The sequence below is a fragment of the Centroberyx gerrardi genome, chromosome 22, assembly GCF_048128805.1.
Source record: "Centroberyx gerrardi isolate f3 chromosome 22, fCenGer3.hap1.cur.20231027, whole genome shotgun sequence".
NCBI classification, from domain to species: Eukaryota; Metazoa; Chordata; class Actinopteri; order Beryciformes; family Berycidae; genus Centroberyx; species Centroberyx gerrardi.
The window spans coordinates 5,752,210-5,771,191 of record NC_136018.1 but is presented as its reverse complement, the minus strand read 5'-3'; the positions used below and the strand labels follow the sequence as shown (position 1 = coordinate 5,771,191).

Sequence of the window (18,982 nt, the reverse complement as noted above, 5' to 3'; positions counted from 1 at the left end):
TTGCCGGTAAATCTGCCTCTGCTGTTGCCATAGAGATGAGACAGGAGCCTTGTCTGGAGATGAGGCATCTCGTAACCATGGCGGCGTCGCGGTTGCTAAGCGCTCTGAGTCACCAAACTCCTTCCTGGATCAAGAGACTCACCGGCGAGAAGAGGAGGAGCCCGTCTACTGCACCACGCCCACCTATGGTACACTTTTAGGGTGTGTGTGTGTGAGAGAGAGAGAGAGAGAGAGAGAGAGAGAGAGAGAGAGAGAGAGAAATCTGTCACCCAATCTCATTCTACTATATTGACACACTTCAAAAACAATCATGAAGCTAGGGAGCCACCTGCCAGCCAGGGAGGTGTGTGTGTGTGTGTGTGTGTGTGTGTGTGTGTGTGATTGTCTATGCATGATGTCATATAAGTTTTAAAAGTGATGGAGCTTTGCTTCTCTGGTCTAACAGAATCTGCTGTGCATCAGGGAGGGACTGACTAGAAACACTTAGCTCTGAATCTTAGCAAGAATCCTAAATATCTCTGCACATCAGTATTCAAAGGCTGGGACTCTGAGGAGATTATTAAGTTTTGTAATTTTGTGTGTGTGTGTGTGTGTGTGTATATACACCTGTAGGCAGGCTGAGGCCTATCTCAATGCCTGTGGAGTGCAACTGGGTGGGCGACTATGAAGACCCAACGAAGCTGAACAGAGAAAGCCGCAGAGGTGAGTGCCTGTGTGTGTGTGTGTGTGTGTGTGTGCGTGTGTGTGTGCATGTGTGTGCGTGTGCGTGTGCGTGTGCCTGTGCGTGTCTATCACCTCGGGAGCCTGTTAGATTCTGTTAAATGCCTCTGTCTCTCTGCATTATGAAGAGATCAATGCACGGAGATCAATGCGCACCCCCCCCCCTCTCTCTCTCTCTCTCTCTTTCTCTCTCTGATTAGCATCACAGAGAAAGAAAAGAAGAGGGGATGAGAAAGGAAGGAAGGAAGGATGCAAAAGGAAAAAAGGCAGTCGACACAAAGGGGAGAGAAAATGAAAGCCAGCCATGAAGAGAGACAGAATAAAAGCGATGGAGGGAGGAAGAGAGACTGGGAGGGGGGAAGCTGGAGGAGGCAGGAAAGGAGGGAGAGAAAGAGAGAGAGAGAGAGAGAGAGAGGAGGCAGAAACAGAAAAAGACTATTCTCTCTGACCTCCACCTGAATCACTCACACAGTTGCCATGGTGACGCTGACAGCAGCTCTTCTCCGTGTCTCACTTTCCATTGGCCGCTGCCTAGCAACCAGGGGAGGAGAGGGTGGGAGCAGGGAGAGGGACCTGAAACCTGAGTTGTCTCCCTGGTAGAGCAGTGGAGAGAAGTTGGTTTGAAAAGCTGGGAGAGACTCACTGTACCTCTCTCTCTCTCTCTCTCTCACACACACACACACACACACACACACACACACAGATACATCATTATGGATCGGGCTGTGTCCATCTGTCCATCCATCCGTCCATCAAACATGACATAATGCGACACCACTGATCTGATTTTGACAAAACTTGGAGGGATGATGCATTTTGACACTGTGTTCTGACATTTAAACAAATTACACTAATTGGCTTAATGGGGCCGCTATAATTAAAGGGCAAAATTTCTAACTTTGAAAGGCCATAGCTGCTACATCACTGGTCCGATTTTGACAAAACCTGTAGAGTTGAAGCTTCTTGGCACTGTGTTCTAGTATTTAAAAATAACACAGATTGGCCTAATGAGGACAAAATTTTCAAGTCACATATGACATCTCAGACACCACTGGGCCAATTTTGATGAGACTTGGAGGGCTGGTGCATCTTTACTTTACTTACTTTACTTTATTGCCACATCAACTAGACAGATGCTTGGGATTTGCTGCAGTGCGCTCATAAAAACATACATCCATAACACAAGAGAACACAACAAAACAGACTAAACAAGCCAGCAAACAAACAGCAACAAAACAAGACACACTAAAGGGTAATGGATAATAAGTAAGAGAGCAAAAATCAATCTTGTCACTGATTGGCCCAAGGGGCTGCCTGCATCATTCATGGGGGACAATATGTTTCACTTGTTAAATCTGTGTTATGATTGGCTGTTCCACAGAAGCGTCACTGATGCGCTACGTGGGATTGGCCAGTGGGGAGGAGAGGGCCGGCTCTGACGACTACTCCTCCCACACGGCACGTGCGGGCAAACGGTCCAATGACACGGCCAAGCGCGCCAAGAGGCGGAGCCACCACAGCCAAAGCCCCTCCCACTACGTCCTTCAGACAAATCAAAGGGATTCACCACCGAGAGACCCAGCCTCCATTTACCATGTAAGTCAATTCGTATTTTTCTTTTTCCACAATATTTTTAACACTAGAAAGACTGAGCGCTGTCAGCTGACTGCTGTTTTGAATTTCAGAACTAAAATAGTGTAGCTTTCTAAATGTCGCTCAATGACTTTTCCTAGACCCAATTTCTGTACAAACCTTTCTAGTGTTAAAGTCGAGATGAAACGGCATTCCGAGAGTATCTAACTTCCGTATCATGACGTATTTCCGAGTGAAACAGGAAAGACAGGCGGGACATAACGTTGGGAGGAATTTGATTTGAACGTTGAAAAGTGGGCGTGTCATAACACCCGAAGACACACCGAAGTACCGTGCTGTTGCTAGCTAGCTAACTAATGAATCTTAGCCTCTTAGCTCTGTGCGCTAAAAGTTGAAGATTGATTGATGGGTGGATGTCATGATATTATTGGTTGAAATTGGTTACGGGCATGCTTACGTAAGCACACGGCATATTTTGTTTTACAGGAAGAAAACATGATTGAATTTTGATATAAGAACACAAAGAAATTGATTTTTTGTATTTTTTTTGGCATATATTGTTAAATAGGTGCACAATATGACCGGGGATGTGATCTAAAAGGGTTAAAAAGGCATTTTTCATTTCATCTCGACTTTAAGGTTAGAGAAGTTGTGACCATTAGGTTGCCAGTTCAAACCCCCAGTCTGGCTGTGAACTAACTGCCTAAACAACTACTGTCTAAGTGCCCATGAGCAAGGCACTGAAACCCCAGCTGCTCTAGCAGAGCTGCTCAGTGGCCAACAATATAAGCCTGTGGCAGACTGGGCTGCTTCCTGGTGTGAGTGTGTGAATGTGTGTATCCATCCCTCCCCCTGAAACTGCTCTACCAGGCAGTTCCTGTGAATAAGACATGAGGTTAGGCAACTTGCCAGGTTAATTAAAGTAATAATCTGTGACATTTTCATGCAAATAAGAGTCTGTTTTGCTCCTCTCTATCACCAATTAGCATAACACAATAGTCATTCAACCTATACCCAGTTCATGAAAGTTTTTATGTTTGCTTTTCTAAACACCCGGTGTCTGGTAGGTCTTTCCCAGGGAAACAGAAAATCAAAGGAAAAAGACGTCACAGTCCCGCCCACACTGTTTGATTGACAGGTGATCTCTGGGAAGTGAAGTGCAGAAACACCACATCAATGAGCGCTGAGCACCAAAGATGTTGCCAAAATCTAAAAGATGAGGAACTCAAGGATTACCATTTTAAGGGGTTAAAGCTGCCATTCATTCCATTTAAGGTGGCAGGTGCTTCTGCAATACTGCAATATCACTAATAGGCTAGACTCATCTATCAGAGAGGAGGAGAACATTATGGAATAGAAACACAGCCGCAAAGTGTCTTCCATTGATTCCTCCGCATGCCTCTCCCTCCGGCAGCCTCCCCAAACCGTTGTGGAAAAGGTTAGATGGGGTAGAAATCCTCTTCCTCTCTAATTTGTTTTGATATTGAATCTAACAGACAGGACTCTCGGAACTGAGAAAAAAAAACGTTTGAACTTTGGAAACGGCTGTAGTGGAATGCGATCTGAGCGGGCCGTTCTGCACGAATGCTGAGTAGTTATTACCCCCCTGCCACTTCTATGATGTCTGTCTGTCTGTCTGTCTGTCTGTCTGTCTGTCTGTCTGTCTGTCTGTCTCTCCGTCTGTCTGTCTGTCTGTCTGTCTGTCTCTCCGTCTGTCTGTCTGTCTGTCTGTCTGTCTCTCTGTCTGTCTGTCTCTCCGTCTGTCTGTCTGTCTGTCTGTCTCTCTGTCTGTCTGTCTGTCTGTCTGTCTGTCTGTCTGTCTCTCTGTCTGTCTGTCTGTCTGTCTGTCTGTCTGTCTGTCTCTCCGTCTGTCTGTCTGTCTGTCTGTCTCTCTGTCTGTCTGTCTGTCTGTCTGTCTGTCTGTCTGTCTGTCTCTCTGTCTGTCTGTCTGTCTGTCTGTCTGTCTGTCTGTCTCTCTGTCTGTCTTTCTGTCTGCCTGTCTTTCTGTCTGTCTATCTGTCTGTCTGTATATTTGTCTGTCTGTCTTTCTGTCTCTCTGTCTGTCTTTCTGTCTGCCTGTCTGTCTGTCTTTCTGTCTGCCTGTCTGCCTGTCTGTCTGTCTGTCTGTCTGTCTGTCTGTCTGTCTGTCTCTCTGTCTGTCTCTCTGTCTCTCTGTCTCTCTGTCTGCCTGTCTGTCTGTCTGTCTGTCTCTCTGTCTGTCTCTCTGTCTCTCTGTCTGCCTGTCTGTCTATCTGTCTCTCTCTCTGTCTCTCTGTCTCTCTGTCTCTCTGTCTGTCTGTCTGTCTGTCTCTCTGTCTGTCTGTCCGTCTGTCCGTCTGTGTGGACCGCTCTCTCCGATCCAGACAGTTAGTTTGTCCCGCAGCGACCTTATAGATCTTGACAGCATCTCTTGTTGGAAATGAAATGTGTTTGAGTGCGTGCGTGTTTCGCGTGCCTGTGTGTGTGTGTGTGTGTGTGTGTGTGTGTGTGTGTACAGTGCGTGCAGGGTGTTTGGATGCTGCGATGGCAGATGGCGTGTCAGTGGGTGTGGGCGGGCCCATGTCATCTGTCTTGCTGAGCGCAGGGCTGTGAATGGCTGAGCTCCAGGCGCTGACATGTGTAAAGCCGTGACATCAGAGCTGGTCTGCTGCCCCATCTGACCTGTCAGGAGAGGTCAAAGCTGCGAGATGCTGGTGACAATACACACTACCAGTCAAAAGTCTGGACACACCTGATTGAATGTACTACGTTTTTCATTATCTTAAAGCCATTTTGATCTAAAGGCTTCTGCTTAAATGCTTGAAATGTGTTTCTTAGACAAATATAAATAGTGAAGTTGATGCCTATGTATGAATTTATGTCCAAAGCCTTTGCTTTTCCATCAAGGCAAAGGGCGGCTACTTTAAAGAATTTAAAATATGATAGTTTTGATTTGTTTAACACTTTTTTTGGTCACTGCATAATTCCATTTGTGTTATTTCACAGTTTTGATGTCTTTACCGTTATTCTAAAATGTGGAAAATAGTAAGAAAAATGTGGCGTGTCCAAACTTTTGACTGGTAGTGTATGTGTTTAGATGTTTGTACCTCATGTTGTGTTTATATGTTTTATGTATTTTCTGTAGTTTATTCCCTGAGGCCATATGGCTCGATTTTCTCACATTTCCTCCCTCGCCCTGACCTCCCATCGGGCCGCCGCCCCTCCTTCCCTCCCTCCCTCCGCTCCGCATCCATTGTTTCTCTCTGTTCTATGTTTAGAGGTGTGAGAGTTGCTGGAGTCCGCCATGAGGTTGACTTTTCCATCCACACCCCATGTGTGTGTGTGTGTGTGTGTGTGTGTGTGTGCAAGAGAGAGATAATGAGAGAGAGAGAGAGAAAGAGAGAGAGATTGCGTTGTGTTTGTGTGAGTTTTCCTGTGCATTCGTGTGTGTTCTGCCTCTTCTGCTCGTCTCCTCGCTCCTCCACTCGCTAAGATCTGTCATCTCTTATATCCCAGGATTCTTAGCAGTGAACAAAGGCCACTGATTCATCCTGACAGCCTGCTCTCCCTCCCTCCCTCTCTCCCTCTCCCTCTCCTTTCCAATCTCTCTTTCTCTCTTTATCTCTCCCAGACATACCAACAGTCTTCCTCCCTGCAGTCAAAGAACAGGAAGAAGAATAAAGGTAAGCAGAAAAGCAGAAAAAGCTTAAGACCCATGGACACTGGTTATATAGTTCCATTTCCTCAGAGCGGCGTTTCCTCGCCTGCTGACCAATCAGCTGTCCGGCTGCGCAAACACGGGTCTCACCAAAACCTGTGAAATGAGCACGAAGTCTTACAGATTACGTGTTCTGGAAGAATAATATGAAGGATTATGTGACGAATTGGACACATTTTCAAGTGTTCGTCACGTGAAAAGTTTAGATAACGGTTAGGTTTAGGCAAGTGAAACAACTTCGGTTAAGGTTAGGGTTAGAGTTAAGGATAGGCAACTAAAGTAATTTGGTTAGGGTTATGGAAAGGTTTTAGTAATGGTTAACCTTCACCAAAGTGTTAGGATTAGAGTTAGTACTAGCTAGAGAGATGTGTTTTTTCCCTTGTGAAACTAGAGGAGTAGAGCTTTCCGGCAAGCCCCACTTTGTGTGTGTTGGCTGTTTCCCCTCTGTCTCTTAAAGACTGCGCAAAGTAGTAAAACACTGGGAGGGTTTCCCTGTTGCCTTGCAAATTGCTTTGTCTTATATGTGTGTGAGTACAGAAGTAATAAGTGTAAGATAAGAAAAACTTTCACTGAAAATGAAAACTTCACTGACAGTAGCAATCTACATCTTCTGAGTCGGGAATTGTTTCTAATTGGCTCTCCACCGCGTAATCCTTCCATGGTGGGGAAATGTGTTTTTCTCACTTTTTATTTGCATTTTAACACATCGTGCTCATTTCACAAAATGTCATGAGAGCAGGCCGGACTGCAGGCCAGACAGCTTTCTGTCTCCTGTTTCTCTGTTTGACATGTACTGTACATACAGTCCAAATGTACTGCACATTCACATGCAAGGTTCCAGTGATTAAGTATTTCTTTATATCAGGAGGACATTACTGTACCGTCCTCTTGCCATCAAAGGTGTTATGTGAAGCATTTTTAAACCGATATGACACTGCAAGATTAATTGTAATACCTTGGTATGATTGCTGTAAACAACTGAGACGATGGTGGAGGCAATTAGAAGGCTCAGTCTCACACCAGTGGTTGTTAGTGCTAATATTCCTCAAAATTACGACCACATGTCCCATAAACCGTGTTATTTCAAAGAGGATGTTAGTACCTCCTCCTCCTCCTCCCTGGCGTTGTTTTTTTATTGCTTCTTTGACCGAAGGTTTTCTCTCTTGCTCCGCTGAAGAGGATAAACATGTTGGAAGTGATTTTTCCATCAGACTTTCAGTTGTTCCACCATCTGCCGCCGTGAGAAACTCTGAAAGCTTTGGCTCCATCTGCACCGTCTACTCGCCGTTGGCCTTGTTTGTTTACAGCAGCTATATTAATGTCTGAAAATGTGTTATTCTTTTGGTCCAGGTCGGGCCTAATCAATATTTGCTAACATGAACAAATCTCTCCCAAAGCCAGAAACCAGACAGCTAACACTCAAACTTGTGATGTTATCTGGTCTTTAGTCTGGAGCTGCTGCACAGACAATTTAGAATAATTGGTGAAGTGACTGGGAGAACACACAGGGGGAGTTTCTGTTATTTTCTGTTTCATATTGTATCTGTATTCTTTATACCAGAGTATAAGATCCCAAATAAACATTTTTCAGGTCAACAAAAAATCTGTCTCCCATTCATTATCTGTGGAGCCACTCTAGGCTTGATACCATTTGACATCACAAGTTTGGGCTTTGTTCTCTGGTTTCTAGCTTTGGGAGAGAGTTGTTTGTATTTGCAAATATACACTGAACTGTCCCGCGGCATAGAAAAAAAAAAAATGGATTGTTTAATTGCATTCCCCTTTAAAGTCTCATAACTTTTGATGCAGCACAATTAAAGTTTCTTAGTGGTGCTCAACTGAGAGCCAAGTTCCCTGGTAATCTCTAATGAGGAGCCTGCTGTGAATACAATTGATAGTGCTTTTAAGCAAGAAGTAAAGGCAATTTATTTTAAACTCCTCTTACCTTACTGCAGTGCAGCACAATGCTGTCAAAAGCTCATGCCAAGAGACTGATCTCTCGCCAGGAATTATTGCTACATTAGGATATGCCATTTGGTGGATGCTTTTATTCAAATCACCACCATCAGCGCATACATTTTTCGCATGAGTGGCCCCAGTGGGCATTGAACACATCCAGGCAGCGTTAGCACCATGCTCTACCCACTGAGCGACAAGTCATTTTACCCATTTTCTTGATGTTTTTCTGTCTGTTCTCTCTCCGTCCTTCCTCTCTCCATCGCCGCCGCCTCCTTCTTCCCCCCCCCCCCCCGTCCGTCCAGGCCGAGGTTTGGCCTCGCTGAGTCGGAGGCGTGTCTCCTGCAAGGCGCTGGGCAGAGGAGACTGTGAGGGCTGGCTGTGGAGGAAGAGAGACGCCAAAGGTTACTTCTCCCACAAATGGAAGAAGTACTGGTTTGTGCTGAAGGACACCTGCCTGTACTGGTACATCAACGAGGAGGTGAGTCTCTCTTTTATCTTCGCCCCCTGATTCCTACCTGCTGTTTGAATAATTAGTCTTGGTGTTTTTGACCCCACACAATGGAAATGAGGACTTAATTTGTGATTCGAATCACAAATTAAGCTCGTATTTCCTTTTGAAGCATGATCATGCTTCAAAAGGAAATATGAGCTGGAATTGAAGTGGAGCTGAAGGTTGGCAGTGACGACGTTTCATGTGATGCGTCATTTCTACCCTGTACAAACACATGTTTCACAGCCAAACTTTCTTCAAACCCACAGAACTTAATTTTAAATTCTAGTCGAGATCCCAAGGTTTCCAAAGATACCAAACATGTCATGCTGCATTACAGGGAAATGTGTATAAAATGGTGCACAAACATCTAGGTTTTTTCCACTTGATCTAATGGTGAAGCCATACATGGCACCTTATTAATTAATAATAACCTTAATATTTCGCTCAATATAAGCAGCTGTAGCTTCAATGAAGCGTTGGAACGAGCAGATACAGAATGTGTATGTGACAGTGTATGGAAAAAAAATGTTTTTCTAACTTCGAAGCTACTTAAGAGGACATTTAAGGATAAACTCAGGGCGCAAGGGGTAAAACAAATTCCCAAAGACGGTGGCAGGTAACACAGTGTCTAAGGAAGCTGGAATAGAAACAGTGATGAAATATGTTAAAAAACTGTGCTTGCTCTGCCTTACTGGGAGCAAATGCAAGAGTTTCAAATAGTTATCAAGCCAAATTGTGGCAAAGGCAAATGGAGCAAGAACTTTGCACACAGGTTACCTTGAAGACGAGCCTTCAGCACAGCACCCCGAGCTCGCTAGTCAAAATATTACGCCCTCAGGTAGAGGATGAGTCATCAAAACCTCACAACATGTTTGCAAGAGAGGAGAAAAAAAAAACAGATTTCAGCCTGTTTTGAGCATACGTTTCTACAAAGTCTAATTTCCGCGAACTCTTTGAACTGATTCGATCTCTTAGGAGCGTTTTATGGTCTGGTGCATTGCTTAACAACTCCGAAAAGTCATTTTTCACTTCAGGGGGTCTTTAACATTTTCTGTCTGTCCTTCCCGCTTCCCATCAGCTCGTTATTTATCGCCGTTTCCCCCCTCCGCCTTTCCTCCCTTTTCGTTCAGGACGAGAAGGCAGAGGGGTTTGTCAGTCTTCCGGAGTTTAAGATCGACCGGGCCAGCGAGTGCCGCAAGAAGTAGTAAGTGCATAGAAAGACATCTTATTGCATATTTATGTGCATATATGTGACAGTATGTGTAGTTTACATGCTCTTATGCCGCCTACGTACATATGTGTGCCTGCAGGAATAACTCTCTCTATTCCCCCATGTGTCTGCAGCGCTTTTAAAGCTTGTCACCCCAAGGTCAAGAGTTTCTACTTTGCAGCAGATGGAGTGGATGACATGAACAGGTAGAGCAGCATGTGCTAAACACAGAGGAAGGTTATGCAGAAGGGCAAACTCCCCGGGTGGCAGGAGAGCAGGCCTCCGTTTATCATCCCCATCGCGCAAAACCAAGATGTTTTTTTTTTTTATTTGATAATGAAAAAGCGAGATTTGTTTTCATGTCTACATCGAAAATCTAATTTTGCCACATTTTCCTCTGGAGGGTCCAGTGTCCATATGGCGACCTATGGCAAAGCTCCAAACTCTGCTGCATAATCTGTCTTAACAAGTCATTTAGTCTCATTAAAAATGAGACTAAATGACTGGTGAGATAATTTCACTTGTTTCCAATTCACTTTTAACTCATTCATCTCAAAAGAAGGCACATCACCCCTCTTGTATCCAGAAAGATTCAAGAAAATTCTCGAAATAAGTTGATTTGCCTTGGAAAAAAAGTGAAATTATCCTCATTATTACAGTAATGTGTATACCTTTGTATTATATTTTACTAGACATTTCATTACTATACATTACTACTCAATACTATTCTATACTTTTTTTCTATTGTGTTGCTGTCTCGCTCACACACACACACACACACACATGCATGCAGCCTCCCTCTCACTAACACTTTACTTTCCCTGTATCATTATTTGCATTGGAACTATTTTACATTTTCCGCCTTACATGTTATTAATGCATTTAGTTGTTTTTGTATAAATCTCCTCTGTATTTATTTTTGATGTCATATGGTTTCAATCTCCAGTTCACTAGTGTCTTCGCTATCTTGATGTGTGTTTGAGTGGGTACACCCTCACAGTGTGTACTCCCTCTCTCTGACTTTTTTTGAACATTTTATCATTAGTGTGGGTAAAAAATGAAATAAGTAAACCTAAACTCCTTCCTTGTGGGTGTGGTCTGTAGGTGGCTGAGTCGTCTCAACATGGCTGCCGTGGGATATGCTGAGCGAGAGAGGATACGCCAGGAGCAGGGTGAGGGAGGCGAAACACACACACACACACACACACACACACATTCATTGAGTGATTTACTCAAGGGCATTTCAGCAGGGCGGACTTTATAGTGACCTTATACTTTATGATATGTTTTATCTCCTATGGTATCGCTGTAATATTCCTAGAATATTCCTAGTAACCTCCTAAACTTTATTATAGGATTACATACATACATACAGATAGATAGATAGATAGATAGATAGATAGATAGATAGATAGATAGATAGATAGTTGACTGACTGTGTGTGGGTCTCCTGCAGATTACTGGAGTGAGAGCGAACACGAGGACGACGCCACCTCCAGCCCCAAACAGGACAGCCCCCCGCCTCCTTATGATACCTACCCACGGCCTCCATCAGTGAGTCACACACACACGCATGGTGGTAGTACACACACACACACACACACACACACACACACACGTACACACATGTACTCACGAAGGCAAACTCAGAAAGGCAACACACATTTTCCATCAGCAGCATCATGCTCAGTGTCCCTCCGCTCCGCAGTTCATTTTAACAGTTTGGGTTAATGCCAGTTCAGCCTGAGGGAGTGGGAGATCTAAATTTGGCGGTTAAAACTTATTCTTGGCAGGTAATTTTTTTATTTTTTTTTTTAAGTTTACCAGCATTTGGCAGGTGAGCCAAAAAGTGAATATCGGACACTGGTCTGCAGTTATCTGCACTTTGAACAGTTGGTTTGGTAAAATAGCTGCAACAAAATAACTCCTAAATATTTAAAATCACAGTGATTTTTAAGCTATTTAGCTCAAGCAACACTGATTCCAGGCTGACTTGCAAGACGCTTAATGTCATTCAAGCCAAATTGGTCATTGAAGCAGAATTAGTCATTGAAACAGATGAGTTTATCGTATAGTCACAGAAATTAGCCAAACGAATTGAAATCAAATGACTTGGAGTGCTCTCAAGCAGCTATGAGTAAAGACGGGGAAAAAACAGGCATTTAAAACTGAGGGTGAATTGATTTTATCTGAGGCACTCTAATGCACCGCTGTGGAACCGGACCCAACTCATAAACACACCCACACTCTCTCTCTTTCTCTCTCTCTCTCTCTCTCACACACACACACGCACACACACAGAGAGACACACGCAGTCATACCCACTCACATCCACACACTCTTACATCCTCTCTTACTCTGCCTTCCTCTCTCTTTCACTCACACATTCTCTCTTGCTCTTTCTCTCTTTGCCTCTCTTTCTCTCTCTCTCTCTCACACACACACACACACACACACACACTCACACACACTTCTATCATCACCCTACCTCCTTGACGGGCAGGTGTCTCCCCGGCTTCATGATCGTTTTTGAAGTGTGTGTCAGTACAATTGAATGAGACCGGGCGATCCAAGCGACGCCTCCCCCAATCTCGCTCCTTCCTCTCTCTCTCTCAGATGAGCGCCTACTTGGAAGGCAGGACCACCCGACTGTCTTCCACGGAGACGTCTCGCTCTCGCTCTTCGCAGGAGGACTTCCTGTGCGGTGACCCCGGCGTCGGGGGCGGGGAGCCGCAGTACCACCCCGGCCCTCTAGGGGGAGGCACCACACACAGCGGCAGGAAGCCCGGGGGCAGCAACAGCAGCGACCTGCAGTACCGATGTGATCCTGTAGAGGTGTGTGTGTGTGTGTGTGATTAACGTTGAGGAATATACCAAGAGATTGGCCAGTTGGTCAGTTTGCCCATTCATTTATAAGAATATGGACACAAAAATCATCCATGTGTCCCCGAATTCTTGGCTCCATTGCTCCATGCTAACTCTTTAGCATACAGTATGTTGAGCGATAGCACGCGACTAAAATGATCTCAAAAGTGAGAACACGAGAACGTTTAGCGGCTCTCACGCTAAATGCTAAGTAATCTTAAATGATATGCGGCTGAGTCTGGCAGTTTTGTGTAGGAGATTGGTCAAATTTGCACTAAATATGATACAAAAACAATATACTGTTTATACCAGGGACTACTTTCCCTGTTTACATGAGAAGTGAAGCTGGTGGGTGATGGGAGACTGTGTGCAGCGAAAAATCACGGAGCAGCGGATGAAACGTAATTTTTAATGAATGAATCTACACGCCATATAATACAAACCACTAGCAACTTTTTATTACCAAGAAAAAGTCAGTTTTCTAACTTTGGATAATGCTGCTATCACTCAACACAGTATATGCTAAAGTGTTAGCATGGAGCACCAGAGCGAATGATCTACCGGGGACACATGGATGATTTTGGTGTCTATGTTGTCACTTAAGGGGTAAATTGACGGGCCCATCTCCCCCAAAAACTTGGTCTATTCCCTCAGCAATTTTACTTTCGCAGTGGTGAATAATATTGCTGAAAAACATACTCCATCAATGTCTGATTCTTCTCCCGTGTTTCCTGCAGTACCGCTCCAGTCCTGCGGGGGGCAGCAGTGAGACAGGCTCCCCGGGACGCTCTTCCTCGTCTCAGCGGCGTTCCTGGCAGGACCTGATTGAGACCCCGCTGACCGAGGCTGGTCTGCACTACCTGCAAACTGGACCACTAGGTAACGCACAAACCACTGGCTGCATGGATCGAGCTAAAGAGCACATTTACAATACTCTGCATATCCATTTTGGAAGAAAAAACATCATTACCTGAAGTTCAGCAGTCAGTTTCTCTAAAACCGAGGATCCAGCCTGTAAAAGTGTCTTCATTTTGTCAACAAGCATTACTTACTACCCTTTAAAACGTAGCATAAACTGTTATAATTTTGCGCTATCAATAATTAAGAGATAGTGTCACTTTTTTCAAATGGTGACTCTCATTTTGAATTAAATGCTACAATTCCTGTGTCCTATACATACTATGGAATACAGGAAAACAAAACAAGCTACACATAACTTGTTGAGATTGATTGACTAATGTATTGTAGAGGCCTGTTGTTATTATTGCTGTACTATTGCACACACAAGAAAATTGCTGTACTATTGTACAATATACCAAGAGGGCAGACTTCTACAAGGCTACTGCTGTATGGATAACAATATATTATATAATGTAGTTCACTGACAAGAAAAGTATCTAAAGTTAGAGGGATAAAATCTGTAAAACTGTATACATTTTCCACAGAAACTTGGTGGTTCATTCTCCATCAGTGATGCCGCATCGTCTCACTGTGTTATGCCGTTGTTGATCATTTTAACCAAATGGGACACGGAACATTTCATTGCTGTTTTATTACTTGTCTCGTTGTCTCTTTTCATTACAGAGGACGCCGTATTCGCCGAGCCAGGCCCAGGGGGCGGGACGATGACGCTGGGAGGAGTTTACACTCTTCCTGCACAGAGGAATGTCCCGTTGCCCATGGCGATGCAGAGGCTCATTCCCATGGCAACCCAGGGAGGGAAACCCCGCAGCTTCACACTGCCACGAGACAGCAACCTACACACACTCCTCACGCCCCCCACCAGAGAGGAACAGCAAACACACACTGGTCAGTTAAGTGCTTTTGATAGAGACTCAGTAACAGGCTTGCAGTGCAAAACGTATAACGGTTATGAATAGATAATGTAGAGGGATAGAAAGAGCTGCGCTTTGACCAATAAGCAAATAAAAACAGTTTTGGGAGTATGAGTATCAGGAAAAAGCAGAGAGGTAAAATACTCTCCCATCGTGTGACTTTAATACATGTGCATAAATGAAAAGGCACAGTGGCAAACAATGGTTAGACAGACGCGTTTTGATTTCCATCATCATCAGTGTCTAATAGGACAACGGGCACTCGAGCCATATAATGATCTACTGAGGCTAATGAGACGATGGCGCACAGGTTGCCAAGGTGCACCCAAGGGTGCGCAGGGAGAAGTAGCAAGGCCGAAACAATAAATAGATGTGGCTGATCTGCGTAAACAGAGGATGTGTGTGTGTGTGTGTGTGTGTGTGGGTGATAATGGATTTCTGAAATGGCCTGCAGAGAAAACGGCAAAGTTTAATCGTAAACATGCGCTGTGCATTACAATGAGATGCAATAACCTGCCGAGTTCTCATTCAATGAATCAAGCAGAGGAAACGAGAAGGGAGAAAGAGAGAGAGGGAGAGAGAGAGAGAGAGAGAGAGAGCTATTGCCATCATTAGTATTCTTTCTATGACTAACACAGGTGAATACATAATACTAGTACAAGTGGTCATGTGTGTGCTGCTGTCCTCCAGTGGTTGCAGTGGGATATAACTCAACCCAATTAGATTTTAGACAGTTCTACTACTTATACCCGTTCAAATCATGTGAGATCTGTGAAAAGAACTATAACAGAGAGGGAAAGAGAGTTTCAATCACTCTTTTTTGTGTGTTTGTCTGACTCTCTCTGTCTGTGTGTAGGTGGGAGTGAGGGCGCGTCCCTGGGCGACCTGTTCCGTGCGTGCGAGCAGGGCGGGGTGTGTCCGCTGGGCCGCGCGCCAGAGGTCAAAGGTCAATCAGAGTTCAGGCAGTCCTTCCTCCGACGGGCCGCCGACCCTCAGCTCAACGACCGCCTGCATCGCCTCCGTATACTGACCTCCACGCTGAAGGTAGGATCACACACGCACGCACGCACACACACACACACACACACACAAGCGTGAGCATGTGCAGGACACATAGGCATAAATGTGCATGCACAAACACACACAGCACAAATGCATACACCATGCTGCACACACACAAACAGGAATATGTTCACACACACACACATACGCATATGCACCAGGGAATGAAATGGGTATGAAACTTTTCAGAGGGCTTTTTTTCCCCTCTTGATATGATTTTTAGGATTTTTATTGAACTATTAAATAATACATTTGCACTGCATATTGGCAAATAAACACTCAATTTGCACTAGAAAGATTTGCTTTATTTTGAATTGTAATATACCACTTGTCCCACACTTCTCCTCCACTGCGGGGAAAACTGGCGGCAGGCCTTATAGAAGAGCATTACATTTTTTTTACAATATTGGATGTTTTATTTTTTGCTGACGCAGCACTTTGTGTGGGGTCGGCATTTTCCTATACCGCTGGCTACACGGTGCCAACATTTTCTCCTGCTTCAGGCTGCGTACTCAATTATTTTCCAATCAAAAAACGCTCCCATCTTTCTCGCCCAGAGCGCACGGGAAAGTTACGGGCTTCCACGAATCACCTCGTTCCACACTCCCGTGAATATGTGACAACGCAACGAATAAAATGCGAGCAAGGTGAAATGGAAAAAAACGGGTACTCCGGATTATTGGGAGCATTATTTTGCCGCTGCATTTTAAATTTCATGGGCGTTTTTTGCCCAGAGCCCGCATTAATTTCTGACCCTGATGTACACACAAACACATATGCATGCACACACACTCACGTACACACACACACACTGCTGGCAGCCGTCTCTGTCCTGTAAGTTGTAGTGCAGTCATCTGTCTGAGTCTGTCTCCACGGTTTGGGTTGAGTCTTTCTCTGTCTAGCTTTGTTAAGCAGCCTGTCTGTGGCTTCATGCTGTGTGAGCATGGTTATGTTACTGGGCTGGTTGCCTCTGTCGCCTGTGAATGGCTCTTTCACTGTGGCTGTCATGTTGTCTCTGGAGTTTGTATCTCTGTTGCTTCTATAGTGTATATGGGCGTGGATGTTTCACCAAGGGCGTGTGGCTTTGTTTGCTTGTGTGTGTAGCTAGCTTTTTGCGAGGGTCTGTGGCTTTGGCTGCCCTTTGTCTGCTGGTATAGGTTGGGTGGAGTAGCTTTTCTCACATGTTTGTTTCTTGTCTGGCGTCTCTTTAAAAGAAAACACGACGTTTCTGAGAGATCGGCCTGTTGGTCAACTTCCCCGTCAAATAATGAGAACACAGACACCAAAATCCTCCATGGTGTCCCTGGTAGATCGTTAGCTCTGGTGCTCCATGCTAACACTTTAGCATAAACTATGTTGAGTGATAGTAGACCACTAGCATTATCCAAAGTAAGAAATGTGTCCTGTAAAGTAATAAGTTGTTAGTGGTTTGTATTATATGGCCTGTAGAATCATACATTTTAACAATTAAATGTCATTAACTCAATAATGCTGTTTATTTTGGTTTATTTTTGGAACTATTCCAGGTGAACAACCACATATTCTTCCACTTCCTCCACATATTCCTCCTCCACAGTGATATTTCGCAGTGCACAGTCTCCCATTGCCCACCACTTTCACTTCCCATGTAGTCCTTGGTACTTTAAAACAGTGTATGTATCATATTTCATGTAAACTTTACCAATATCCCGCACAAAAAAGCCAGACTTAGCCGCATATGATTTACAATTACTTACCGTTTAGCTTTAGAGCTGCTACAAGTTCTCATTTTCTCACTTTTGAGACAATGCTAGTCGCCTACTATCACTCAACATAGTGTATGCTAAAGTGTTAGCATGGAGCACCAGGGCTAGTGATGTACCGGGGACACATGGATGATTTTGGGCGTCTATCTTCTCATTACATAATGAGTAAGTTGACCAATGCTTGACCCATCTCCCAAAAGCTTAGTGTATTCCTTTAACTGTGTTGTGTCTTTCTTTACATGTGTGTGCGTTTTACAGCATAGCGGTAGAGAAGTGACCCGCCCCTCCTGTGTTTCTGCATCCCCATAGGACAGGGAGGGGGAGCTAGCGCTGATTGACAGGCTGTTGGCCAATCCCCAGCTGTCGTCGGCAGAGTTCCAGGAGTGGAAGAGAGCCTATCAGGAGCTGTTCTCTCAGGAGCCAATCACAACCGCTGAATCAGATCCTGCCCCGCCCTTGACTCCCTCACTCTCGCACACACACTCCTATATTGAGACCCACGTTTGACAAGCACACACACACACAACACATGCACAGACACAAAATGTCCTGATTGTCATTCCAGAAAGATTTCAACAAATTGCAGCTGATGTCTGACTTTTCAGTTCCGATGCATCAGGGTTGAACTCAGTGAAAGGGAAACATTGGCATTACCGCAGATAGTAATGGACTGTGCAAAGAGAGAGAGGAAAGTAGGGACAACTTGATAGCTGACATCACATCCCGATACGCTTTCAGCAGCCACAGTGTACATCTGCGACATGACAGCTTTTTGAGGCGTCAATGTTAAGTCTGAGTGATTCAGGGCTTACTCATGCCCTCTTGTCACATCTGAGTAAATCTACAAGCTGATTGGTTATGCCACTCCAGCTGGCTCGAGGGCGGAGGGTAGACCGATACTAAAGTAGTCCATGTTGGCTTTTGCGTTCTTTACATAAAACAAACTCACCTATCCGATGCAGGATCAACCAATCGCCACGCTGAACAGGAACCTACGTTGGATGACTTTTGTCTTGATTGGCCCTCCTGACACAGATGGAGATAATGTACCATCCAATGGGATTACAGAGCCGTATCTGTATGAGCTGTCATTGGTAATATTATTAACAGTGTTTTCATCCTGCTTGTTGTGCCATGTTTATACTGACTGCACAGTGTAAAATAAAGTCTCATAGATGGTCTAATAGCCACCGAGTGACATACATTGTATCCTATCAAGCCTTATACTTGATGTCTATGATGATATTTACTGTACAGTGGGTGTTACTGTATAGGCAAGCAGAGAACAATAAGCACAGGCCTTTTTTAATGAAGTAGTTTCTATATCTGGTTTTAGAGAGCTATGTTTGTGCTGGTTTGGTAGAATTATGTACTGTGCTGGGCTGGACCTAAAGCATGCACATCCTATAGCTCTCCTGGAATAGGACCCCAGTTAAAGGAAAAGTCCACCCTAAAAACGCTTTAACACTGTTAAAAAAGCAGCTATTGACAATTGCATTTTCTTGTTTGATGGTGTATTTCCAGTGCAGCTACAATGGAGTTTGATAGCAGAAGATCCTAAAACATCAACGGTAAACGTCAGGTTTTGGTTACAGAGAGAAATCCATCGTAGAAGAGGGAAAGATACCAATTTCTTCAGTGACTGTAGCCTCAATAGACCAGAATGCAATGCAGCCACAAGACATGTTGCATTTTGAGTGAGGGGCGTGACTCCCACTTTGTCTCGACTGGAAAAACTCACTCTCTTGCTGTTACCATGCTATCACTATCACAATCGCTCTCTCCACTTACATGTACCCCACA

The 18,982-nt window shown here is 44.5% G+C and overlaps 1 protein-coding gene across 1 annotated transcript in view; it reads left to right on the top strand.

Annotated features, from left to right (window-relative positions):
• cnksr2a (connector enhancer of kinase suppressor of Ras 2a) overlaps window positions 1–17,686 on the top strand; it is a 41,321-nt gene extending 23,635 nt beyond the window's left edge. The window contains exons 11-24 of the mRNA XM_071895397.2: window positions 34–188; window positions 613–702; window positions 2,102–2,316; window positions 5,924–5,975; window positions 8,272–8,447; window positions 9,593–9,666; window positions 9,807–9,878; window positions 10,777–10,844; window positions 11,129–11,226; window positions 12,289–12,507; window positions 13,275–13,416; window positions 14,122–14,346; window positions 15,229–15,416; window positions 17,489–17,686. Of these exons, the coding sequence (XP_071751498.1) occupies window positions 34–188; window positions 613–702; window positions 2,102–2,316; window positions 5,924–5,975; window positions 8,272–8,447; window positions 9,593–9,666; window positions 9,807–9,878; window positions 10,777–10,844; window positions 11,129–11,226; window positions 12,289–12,507; window positions 13,275–13,416; window positions 14,122–14,346; window positions 15,229–15,416; window positions 17,489–17,686 (1,972 nt within the window). The remainder of the gene's footprint in view (window positions 1–33; window positions 189–612; window positions 703–2,101; window positions 2,317–5,923; window positions 5,976–8,271; window positions 8,448–9,592; window positions 9,667–9,806; window positions 9,879–10,776; window positions 10,845–11,128; window positions 11,227–12,288; window positions 12,508–13,274; window positions 13,417–14,121; window positions 14,347–15,228; window positions 15,417–17,488) is intronic.
• Window positions 17,687–18,982: the final 1,296 nt, after the last annotated feature.